Source organism: Corvus hawaiiensis, chromosome 27 (genome assembly GCF_020740725.1).
Source record: "Corvus hawaiiensis isolate bCorHaw1 chromosome 27, bCorHaw1.pri.cur, whole genome shotgun sequence".
In the NCBI taxonomy this organism is placed as follows: Eukaryota; Metazoa; Chordata; class Aves; order Passeriformes; family Corvidae; genus Corvus; species Corvus hawaiiensis.
In genome coordinates, this window is record NC_063239.1 from 3,744,749 (window position 1) to 3,756,378 (window position 11,630).

An 11,630-nucleotide genomic window follows, 5' to 3' on the forward strand; every position below is an offset into this window, starting at 1 on the left:
TGAAAACATAAGATACGGTGCTAAAAGTTAGCAAATGTTAGCCATAAGCTTAAGACACGGAATGTAACTTGGCAAGACAAAACTTGCAAGAATGAAGGACAAAGCTTGCTAAAACCAGTGAAGAAACTGCTGAAACAGCAGAGACTGTGCATGCCTAGAGGAGAAAGGTGAAAAGCGCACAGTGGAGAAGACACACGGCCTTCATCAAGACACCCCCTGAGGAAGACTTGAAGCCTTCCTCAGCACAACCACCAGGGAGCCCTGTGCTCTGCGTGTGCTAATGATAATGATGAGTTCCAAAAAATAGTTTGCATAACCACACCTTTTCTAAAGCAAATAATGAATATACATAAAATGTAACCGTACATGGTAATCTGCCGTGTGCCTGGGGTGGGTGTGTGCTAGGAGGAGCGATCCCCGCACAGCCGGCACCGAATAAAGCAAACGCCTGCTCTTGGACGCCGTCTCACAAGTGTGCCTAGGCTCGGTTTGGAGCGATTCATAGGACGGAATGCCTGCCCTCCTTTTAGCAGGATAAGGCAGAGAAGGAACATTAGATCTCCACTCAGGACTATGAAAAGACATTTTTTTCCCAGATACTTGCATTTTATTTCATTCTGTTTTCTTTTCTTCATTCAAGTTAATTCAATAATATGTTCCAAATCTATTTATCCCAATGCATCCAGTAAAGTTAAAAGAATGAAAGGCAACTAATTTTAACATAGTGCCCCTTCATGTCACCCTATTTGGTGCTAAAATCCATGGTAAAGTGTTTTCCGAAATCACTTCTGGAAACAAAAGAAAGCTTTCCTGGGACATTTTGCAAAGGCAAGTTGTGACAAAGGGGAATGGCTTTAAGGTGAAAGAGATTTAGATTGGATTTTAGGAAGAAACTCTTGGCTGTGAGGGTGCTGAGGCCCTGGCACAGGCTGTCCAGAGAAGCAGGGGCTGCCCCATCCCTGTAAGTGTCCAAGGCCAGGCTGGACGGGGCTTGGAGTGACCTGGGATAGTGGAAGGTGACCCTGCCCATGGCAGGGGGGTGGAATGAGATGATCCTTGAGGTCCCTTCCAACCCAAACCATGCTGGGGTTCTCTGAAATGACTTTAAATCCCACGATTCTCCTCTCACCTCCTGCTCCTTCTCTTGCAGGAGGCAGAAGAGCACAAACAACGACCGCAGAGTGGCGCAGATAAAGCAGAAAGCCATGGAAATCTGTCCGGGACAAACGCAGAAACGCCAGCAGAGAGCGGCACAGGGACATTCCCGGGCCCTCCGCTTCCCATTCCTCTCTCCAGACTCAGGGAAATAGAAGCGGAGCTGATCGGCGCTGATGAGGCGGACACTGAGGCGGAGCCTGGCGAGCCGCTGATGTCTGCAGTGGCAGCAGCAGCGGGCCAGGCTCCTGCCCCAGCCGCAGGGGACAGCGTGTGGCACCGCGCTGGCGCTGCGCTCCAGGCCGCCCTGCGGGACGGCAGCGCTCGGTACACGCAGCGCGATTTCGCAGCAGCCGCGGCCAAGTTCTCCACGGCACTGGAGGTACGGGGCTAAAGGGGTGTGACCCCCCGGTAAAGCCACGGCGGGGCTGTCCCGGCGCTCCCTGGGGCAGGAATAGCAAAGGGAACCAGGAGCACCAAGCTGGAATGCTTAGGGTTGAAGAGAAATCCCGAGATGCAATTTCACCTGAGATGTGAAAATTAGGAGTTCTAAATAAACCGCAGAAGAGGGGAAGTGTTGGACTGAACCAGAGAATCTCGGGTAATTTTGTATTTTTCTCCAAGTTCTGAACTGTATTAATGTGTAGAGGAAATGGAAGTCCCATAGCATGAAAAAAATGCTCCTCTTTTTAATCCCAGCATTGTTTAATCAGCAACAAATGCCCTCTCAATACTTGGGAGTTTTCACTCTGCCCTAGATAATGTTTTCTCTCCACTCTGACTCCAATCTCTTCAGCCAGGCACTTGAAACCCTGAGAAAGGGACCGCCTGCACTTCTTTTAGCACTGTTCTGCCAAACTTCATTCAAAAGCAGTTGTCAAATACTAGGGGCTTTCCAGTTCACAAGCAACTATCCTATCCTCAAATATCCTATCCCTAACTGGCTTTTTCTACAATACTGAAGTAATTTTTTTTAAGTGATAAATATGACAGCAGCTAGTGAGTAAAATGATAAAGTATCGTCATTTTTAAGTGCTTTGTTGCCCCCTATATTCTGAAATGAGCTGTGGTAGGGACAGCACCACGGGTCACTTAAGAGGAAAGGAGGGCTTGTCTCCTCCTAAGAGGAAAGGCTGGTGAATGGACATAGCAGGAAAAGGGATGAAGAAATGAATCCCTGGGATTGCGGACAGAGTGATTGGGACATCACAGAATTGTAGGGCTGGGGCTTCTCAGCAGTCTCTTAATCCAGCTTTCCCCAGAAGCAAAAAACAAAACATCCCTGAAAGACCTTTCTGTCCTCTGTACTGATTTTTGTAATGCTGACTTTAGTTAGAGCCACAGTCTATGAGACTTGAGTTTTCTCCACTGATCAGTCACAAAAAGTATTTCCACCTAGCAGCACATGGTGTATTCTAATATTTGGAAATCATGGTTTTGTTTCATGTGCAGCTTTGCAGTAAAGGCTTTGCTACAGAGGACCCCTTGAAGTCCTCTCCAGATGATATTTCCAGGCTTGCCAGTTGGATTGAGTCAAAGCTCGTCATCTGCTACTTAAAACTGGGGCAGCCTGACCTTGCTCTGCAACATTCACACAGGTGAGAGAAAATATGGATTAGAGTCACTGCTAAGACTGAAATCCACCATGAAACAAAGACTAGGAATAACTGCAGTGCAGGAAGAACCAGTCTAATGGTGAGAAAAGAAGGATCAGGAAAACACACCTTACATGGGGCACTGGTGTTTCGATTGGACTAATGGCATCTGTTGAAGTGAAGGGTCTAATACACGGGCCAAGGTTCACCCACATTGCACCTATGCCTTGTACAAAGAGTATTTCAAAATAACTCAGGTTCACCTTCTGAAACATTCCAGATGCACAATGTTTCCAGGGAGATGGGCCAGACACCTGCTGCTCCTGCCTGGGGAGCTGGGGGTTAACAAGAACTTGTGCTGTAGCAGTTTTACTTATGCTACCTACACGCCGAAGGCAAGAGAGAATATTGCCCCTGAAACATTTCTTCTAGAATACACAAACCCCTAATGAAATTGCATTTAGGATAAAACCACAATGAAATTAACCTTTAAGTAATATTTTTAGTACTATTTTCTTCATCGACCACAGCTGGAGAGAGAGGGAGAGGGAGAGGGAGAGAGAGTTCCCCTGACATTGGAGATGTAGCATGGAGTTGTAGAGCAGAAGTGCATACAGTGTCTGCCTCAGTCACCGTTTGATTCTTAGAAGCTTTAATGACGTAAGAAACCTCAGTCTAAGCTTGTCCATTCCTCTTCTGTCTCCAAGGAGCATCATTCAGAACCCCTCTCACTTCCGCAGTCACCTGCGCCAAGCCGCTTGCTTTCGGTGCCTGCACAGATACTCGGAGGCTGCAAGGTACTTCTGCTGCTCGGGCTTCCACAGGGCTCCTCTGTATCCCTTTCCTTGCAGCTCTCGGCAGTGACGCATCCTCCGAGAGCCAGGCTTTTCCAAAATCCGTCGGAACTTTGCACTGGCTTTGTGTGTGTGATCTCAGGGGCAGCAGAGCTCCAGTCTTCCCAGTTCATGTTAACGTGAATAATCCCACTTGCGGCCCTAAATGACATCATCCAGGGCTATTTGCTGGCAAGAGTTTAGCGAGCTAAAAATGTGTTTGCTGGTACTTTTCTAAAAGTTGGACAAGGACTTGGAGTTCTGTGTAACCTTTGGTATCAACCTCACGTGACACTCTGTGAATAGGACCTCCTTTCAGTCTGGCCACAGATCCCCTTCTCTGCCTGCACACTCCTCTGCTGCTTTTGTCCTCAGGAGCGCCATGGTCGCGCAGTATCTGTACGTCTTGGCTGAAGGAGCTGGGCTGGAGACCAGTGACCTCATCCAGCTGTACTGGCAGGTAACAACTGACAGCCTGGGAAGGAATCACAGGATATGCCAAGCTGGGAGGGACCCCCAAGGACCACTGAGACCAACTCCTGGCTCATGGAGTCTCCATCCAAACGACCTGGTTGTTTTGTTTGGGTTTTTTTCACTAAGTGTCTAATTTTTTTGCCCTTTTCTAGGCTATGACTCAAGAAGCCCTTAGTGGAGAAGTCTCTTTTTCTGTTCTGTACACACCTTTTGAGAAAGAGAACAAGACTGACAAAATAAAGGAGGCCAACAAAAGCTTTGCTGAGAAGCACCCTGATTACGTGCAGCACATATTTACAGGTAACAGCAGTTTTCAGCTGCCCTTAAGCACTGTGGACTCCGTTTGTGTGGCTGAATTCAAAAGAGTTGGAGACAGTTGGAAAGTTTGAGCTGCTTGGGCTCCAGACACTGTGGGGTATTGGGCAGAATATGCTTTATCTCAGGCATCAGAAAAATGAAAGCAGTTGATGCAAAAGGCTGCAGAGCCCTAAGATTCAAAGCCCAGTGAGAGCTGGATGTGTTGGTTTTGTCATCTGTGTTTTGCAAGGTTGCTGGAGACCATTTCACTCCTTCTTTGACTTCCCTTATTTTTCTCCAAAAAAGTAACTTCTCTTACAGCTGAAAAGAAATAGGACAGTGGAAATTATTTTCCTTTCCCTATGCAGATCCTCATGGAATTCACCTGTTGCCAGAGAGGGCTGAATCTCACCCTGACCAGCAGTACTTACTGACTCTGGGCTTCAGAAACAAAGAGATTGGAAAAACCGTGGAAATGTCTGTAACTCGAAAACTGCCAGTCTTTCGAGGTATGCCAACTTGCTTAAGAACTGGCCTGGCTCAGGGGTGACCCCCACAATCCTTACTAAATGAGAGGGTGAGAGGTGTCTCAGGACCCATTCCTCCATGCCAGCCGCCTTGATGGCCCAGCTCTTCCCATCCCCTCCACTCCTCCTCCAGTTCACCCAACATCCTGCCAGATGCCCTAAAGAAAAGGGAGATGAATAAACAGCCTCTGTGGTTCTGTAATTTTGCTTCATAGGCCGGAAAAGAGCTTTCAGTCCCAGCATGGAGGAAGAAGAAGAAACATTTTGGCAGAACACTGGGAAAAGGATCGTGGCAGCCATGGCTTTTATAGGAAGCACTAAAATAAAGGTGAGTATCCCATTCCCTTTCTGGTATGTGGTGTGTGGGAAGGACGTGTGCTGTTGGGGGGTAATTCCTGCTGCACATGCTCCTCCAGTGTCCACAAATGCTCCGTGAATTGCATTAGGAACAGAGCTCCAGTGGCTTTAGACACTTTTGAAAAGGAGTCCTAATGATTTAACTGTGACCACTTGAGAATCCCTCCACATGCAATTTTTGCCAATCTTTATGGCCTTTATTAACTCCATCAAGAGTTAATCATTGCTACTTGAAACACTTCTCGTGATTGAGATCTGGATCTCTGTGGAATGAAGGATGTGAAATAATCCTCCCATCTGTTACAACCATAAGCCAGGTGATGGTAGTTACCTCTGCTCCATCCTTTCGGCCATAATGGACACAGCTTTTAGCACCCTGGCTGACAATTAGCACAAAGGTCAACAATCAAATTTGCACATAGACGAGACTGTTTTCATGCAATTCTTAAATTATTCTCTTGAAAAAAGAAACATGAGCTAGAGATCTGGGGAGGCTCTGACTTCTCTCCTCCTAGAGGGCAGTTGCTGGAGCAGCAGCAAGCACCGGAACTCAGGCACTCAGCAGAGGGAAAGGTGTGCGGGGCTTGGCCAAAAGCATCCACGCTGGGGTGAGGGAAGTGGAGTGGATGGAGGGCAGATGTCCCTGAGGAAACACAGCTGCTTCTTTCCAGTGCTTTCCTGAAGCCCTTTGCTCTTGGCTTTGGATGACCAAAAGCCCCAGTTCCCAATGTGCAGAGTAATGCAAGTGGCAGCTTTGGGAAAGGGGAGGATCTGTTCCTGCTGGGGGCATTCCCTTCGATGCACTTGGAGAAGTTACAACTACAAACAGAGTGTGGGTTGGATACTGGATACACAATAAAATCCTGGTCTTTCTGAAAGCCCCAGAAAAACTGGGGCTTTTTAATTTTTTTTTGACCCCCCACTTCTCTCTTTGCTTTTGGAGCTGAGATTTCTCTATTGCAACTACTGCAGCCTCAAAAGAGTAACAGGAAGAGAAAAAACTTTGAAATCAGGCAGGTTTTGCACTCCTCATGACTCCCCTCTTCTGTAAATTAATTTGGAGGAACAGGAACACACAGTTCAAGTGGAGATAAGCAGTGAGGTCTGGTTTCCAGGGCACAGGGAAAAGAAATTCATCCTGTCAGAGATGAGAACAGAGTGCTGCCTTAGGACTGCCCAAGCCAGTCCCCACTGTAGGCATTTACACTGCTGCCACACACCAGTATTTTCTATGAGCTTTACACCTTTACATTTAAATATTCTTGCTGAAACACAAGTGCATTCCCAGAAAAGCCAGGGTAAAACTCCAGCACCACTGAAGGCAGCAGCCAAGTGACTTTTTTTTTCAAGGAGGCTGGCACAGCAGCCCCGTGGTTTAGGCAAGGGCTACCCTGGTGCCACCTCCACAGCAGGAAGGACAGGGAACTGGGCTGAAACATGGGCCTACAGGTTCATAACCAGTCCCAGAGGTCGGTGTGGGACCTGCCATGGAGAGGAGGAAAGCCCCAGGAAAGAAGAGAGAGTCACTGAGTTGGAACAGCTGCCAGGTCCACATCCATCATCAGGGGAAACATATTCCCTTCCCCTTCAGTTTACAGAGCGTTCAGTGATCCCAGCGAGACCGAACCTCTGACTCAAGGAGCAGATGGCAGTGCCAGTTCTACCTGGGAAGAGAGATGGGCACAAAGCCAGAGCTGCTCTGCTGCTGGGGACTCGTCTCTCTTTATGGCACTGACAGAGACTGGGCCACTTTTGTTTTCTTTAATGTATTCCACAATTGTCTTCAAGCTACAAACATGATGCTGTTTTATTTCCATCACACGTAAGCTAAATTAAAAACGGCCAAACTTCAGCTACAGACTCAAGCATTACAACTTACTTGGAGAGGAAAAAATAATATATTTGGGATTTAACAGAACAAACGTTTCTTTCTGCCGCCCTCTTCCTCTTTTGCGGATGCAAACGTGCAATCCAACTTCTTGTTCTGCTCAGGTTGGTTTTGACCAAACCATCTCAGTGCTAAAGCCAAGCTCATTAAACCATGGCAACAGTTAAGAGAAGTCAATTCTGCCCCCTCGGTTTTGCAGCCACACAGCCTGGAGTTCACTACGTCATTTATACACACACTGCTCTGGCTCAGATGTGAAGGGAAAGCCTGAACATGCTTCAAGCCTGACATGTTCCTGGCTGCCTGGAGGTCAGAGACCACCTCTGTAGGTTTTAGTTCCTCCAGGGTCTGTCTTTGAAACCATAGATTGGCCTGTCTGTGCCCAAACCATGAGCTGACACCCTGCACCCTTTCCTCAGCCTCCTTCCTGAGACTGGAAAAGCCATCCAGGAAAGTCAGGTGATGTTCAGTGGAGGGGGTGATGGAAAAGCCCTTTCCAAAGGAGAAAACTGCATTCGTCTTTGTCACCTATTGTCTCCCCTTCCCATGTATCATGATGACATCTTTGTTCTCCTAGTCCTACTAGAGAGGTTATAGCAAGAAAGTCTTTTTGTTCCCTCTCTAAAGCCCGTCCCAGCAGCGTGGCCTGAAAGGTGCTGGATGGCACACTGCTGAGAGCAGGACCAGCACAAACACTGATGAGAAGCCTTGAGGCACAGGAGTCCAAGGATCAGGGTGCTCCCTGTGCCTCTCCTCTCACCTCCTCTCTTTTCCCGGGCAAACAGGATGAGCGTGGCCCATGTGCACGGGCCATCGAGCAGTTCCACCACGCCAGCCTGCTCAGCCGCCTGCAGAGACGGGAGGAACAGGCCCAGGTGATGACCCAGGCAATGGCTGAGCTGGCGACTGCTCCCTACCTGCAGAGAGTCTCTCAGGAGGATGACAAGCTGGTAGGTTTGGATTTCCAACACTTGTTTTGGCCTCTGCAAGCTGGGAGACAGAGCAGGAAGGGCCAGGGCAGAGTTCTGTATTTCCACCCTGTGCTCTGGAAGTCGTTTGTCCAATGTGGGGACCTGAAAGAGTTCTCAAATCCTCCTTCAGTGCTTTGACAGAGGAGGTGCTGATCACCTGCAAGGGTGATTGATAGAGCCACCAGGACTCACCTGTCAGTATCTATGGAAAATCCCTTCTCTGCCCCCAGAACCTCCCCAGATCAGTCTGGAAAAATGATTGCAATGATTCAGATCATGCTGCCTTGACATCTCTGACCTCAGAAGGCACCTGCAGCAAAACAGCCTGAATCCGGCTAGAGCTGAGAAGGAGAGGGGGAAAGGAGGGAAAATTGATTTTCTGTGCTGGGTCCATGCACCACATACTCCCTGTCTCAGAACAAACCTGTCTGCCTGCTCATGGTAACTTGTCAGACTTGCTGCAGAGGTGCCCCAAGACAGTGAAGAACCCATGAGAAACATGGACTGGGCCCTTGGCTGAGCCAACCCAGCTCCAGCAAGGGTCAGCAGTGGGATGATGGCTGGAGCCAACGAGGCCAAAAGTGATGGTATCCAAGGGGGTTGGGGAAAAAAGAGGGGGGGAAACATCTCCTTCTTGCTCTGCATCAGTGGCAGATGGTGTCTCTCTTCCTCCCCCAAAGGGACGCCTTTGGGGAAGCCTTGTGCCTCCAACTGTGTTGGAGCACACCCGGGAATGTTGATATCTACAGACATAGTCCCAGTAGATCTTAATTCCTTGTCATGAGTAAAATGCTTGGGAAGAGACTCCAAAACCTTTTGTTTGGATTCACTTTAACTAACTCAACATTTTGGAAGAGAATTTTTTAAAAGAGTGCAGCAATAGCACAGGTCTCAAGTACCAGCTTTTCCCAGTTTGTTCCTCAACACTGATGCTGAGGCCAGGACAGCCTGGATCCAATCCTTGCCTCTCTGTCTCTGAATTAAGAGTATCTGAACCATCTTCCAGGAGTTGGGAAGGCTGCAGGGTGAGGCAATGCCAGGACTACCCTGGAAGGGGACTGTGGGGAGTATTTTAGATCCACAAGGACGCAGTGCAAGGGCTGAAGCAAAGATGAGTTGGCTGTGCTCACTGTGTGAAAGATGAGTCACAAAATCATCAGCGTGCAAATGATTTTAATTGGGATATAATTTGTGTATGCAGAGAAATGATTTCTCTGTGAATTCCACACCAATTGTTTGTATCTCGGTGCCACAGCTGCAGTCACTGATGGCAGATGCTGTGGACATCCTCGCAGGAAGAACTGGAGAGCGTGTGTGGACTAAAATACAGAAGGTAACAGCCTGCAGCAAAGGGCAGGAGAGCAGATTGTTCCTTGGGCAGGAAATGTCCCTAACTCCGGTCTGTTCAAAAGGCAGAAAAGAGAGGATGTGCCAGGTGAAACCTGATCCCGTGCCTTGACCTCTGTCCATGCTCAGGCTTGGGAGTCAGCGAGGGTCTGAGTGCATCCCTGCTGTGCAAACAGCATCCCAGCTGTTCAGCTGCACCAGGCACTGGTGTCAGTGCAGTGTCAGGCACTGATGTCAGCAACTGATGTGCCAGATTAGTTCTTATTTGGGGGGCTGGAGCCAACACCTATTCTATAAATATGAGAAGCACAGGCAGACCATGCCAAACCACAGTTGCAGGTAGGAACATCATTCCTCTGCTGCTTCCGGGTGGCATCCCCAGCAGGGCAGACACTGCTGGATGGTCCTAAAGGAGCTGCTGTAAATCCTGCTGCTGTTCCAGTGTCCCCTTTGCCCTCACTCCACACCCCACCCATCACCTGGGACACGTTTTCCTTCCTCTTTCTGCCCTTTGTGCTCACCCAGACACCAACACTACCCCCAAAATAGAACAGGCAGAGGAATGTTGTGCAGACATTTTAATTTGGTCTCTGGCTGAAGAGTCCTGGGGGCTCAGTGGTTATGGTTAATAGCGCCAAGCCCTGCACTGGACCTTTCTATTACGGGATCAGTCTTCCCCAGACTTCCCATATGCTTTTGGCCAGTGCACGATTTCCTAGGCTTTTACTTCAACTTGTTCAAAATGAGGCTGGCACCCGGAATCCTCTCTCTGATCCTCTGCATGTTTTTATGCCAAGCACATGACAGCAAAGGCAATCCCTGAGGTTCTTTGGAGAGCCCAAAGCTTCCTGTGCACCTGTGGCCATGGATCTCTTGGCAGCAAAGGAGCCACAGCCCAGGCACGAGTGCCCATCAAGCTTCAGCAGCACTGCAGAAAACTCTTTTCCATGGCATCATGCACGGTGCTATGTGCAGCCCATCCCCTGAACAGGTCCCCTTTGCCAGCCCTGTGGGCATGAGGAGGAGGCAGAGCTTCTCTGCCAGACTCCTTGTGCCCTCAGCACCCCAGGGCAGCAGATGGAATTGTGCATCAACTTTCCTGCTTGCCTCTCTCAAAAACACATCCCCCTCACCGACCCAAACCATGGCCAGAGCGTGTGGCACAGCTCCAATCCAAGGCCAGGGCTGAGGAGCACTTTAGGGACAACTCAGGACACGGATCAATACAAGAGGAAGCCATGCTTGGATTAATTCCCAGTCCGTTCTTCTGTGCTGTGCCTGAAGAAGGCACACTGCACTGGATGCCTGTCAGCACGGCCGAGCAGGAGTTTGTTTTGGTTTTTTTTTAATTATTTCAGCTTAAAATGCAATGGGCAGATTGATTCTTTAGATTCTCCCATGATGCAGGGTTTGCATCTTGAGTGGAGCTCCGTGTGAAGGGAGTCTATTCCAGAGCAATGAAGTAACTGAATCCAAACAGAAATGGAGAAAACAAAAATAATGACAAAGTCAGGTACCACTGCTGCAGCCAGTTGCCCAAGAGGAGGCTTCATGTGTTTCTGTTTCTAATGACTATTAGTTTTGAAATAAACTAATTGCAGAAGCTTTTAAAGTTTTTATAGAGGCGAATGGAGTTGCTTGTGACACCACTTCTTTCTAATTGCAGGTGGCACTAATTGAAGAGTACTTGAGGGAAGGAGAAGAGCATTACTTAAGGACCCCACACATGCAAATACCTGGAATGGAAAACATGAACTGGACTCCAAGGGGACAGGGATATTTGAGACTGAAAAATACAAACATGTTCATTCCCAACCCACGAAGCTTGGCCACAGGGCCAAAAAAAAGACGCATAGCTTTTGCAAAAAGTTGATTTTGTAGGTATTTTGTAGCTATTGATATCAATTTGATAGATGTTAATCTTATTTTAAATTATATTAACTTGAAAAACCGTTGAAGTTGTATTAATTTAAATTATATTTATTATTTATTATATATGTGTTATATATTATATATTACATATTATATATTATATATTATATATTATATATTATATATTATATATTTTATATATTATATATATTCAATTATTATTAATTTAAATTATATTCAATTGTATTTAACTATATAAATTGAACTTGTATTAATTTAAATTAAAGTGGTATTAAGTAGTATTTACTTGCATT

The 11,630-nt window shown here is 47.5% G+C and overlaps 1 protein-coding gene across 1 annotated transcript; it reads left to right on the plus strand.

Moving 5' to 3' along the window:
* The first annotated feature begins 745 nt into the window (after positions 1 to 745).
* LOC125317637 (spermatogenesis-associated protein 16-like) lies at positions 746 to 11,390 on the plus strand. The gene is made up of 11 exons (XM_048287513.1): positions 746 to 764; positions 1,151 to 1,537; positions 2,608 to 2,753; positions 3,458 to 3,547; positions 3,959 to 4,043; positions 4,210 to 4,357; positions 4,723 to 4,863; positions 5,097 to 5,209; positions 7,912 to 8,076; positions 9,353 to 9,430; positions 11,111 to 11,390. The coding sequence occupies exons 1-11, from the start codon at positions 762 to 764 to the stop codon at positions 11,315 to 11,317; spliced, it is 1,563 nt and encodes a 520-aa protein (XP_048143470.1). The 5' UTR covers positions 746 to 761; the 3' UTR covers positions 11,318 to 11,390.
* Positions 11,391 to 11,630: the final 240 nt, after the last annotated feature.

Bases quoted from the DNA above. Each gene is read 5' to 3' on its own strand.
- LOC125317637 (XM_048287513.1), top strand. The intron at 4,358-4,722 runs GTAACAGCAGTT...TTCCCTATGCAG, and splicing joins CGTGCAGCACATATTTACAG to ATCCTCATGGAATTCACCTG. The intron at 4,864-5,096 runs GTATGCCAACTT...TTTGCTTCATAG, and splicing joins AAAACTGCCAGTCTTTCGAG to GCCGGAAAAGAGCTTTCAGT.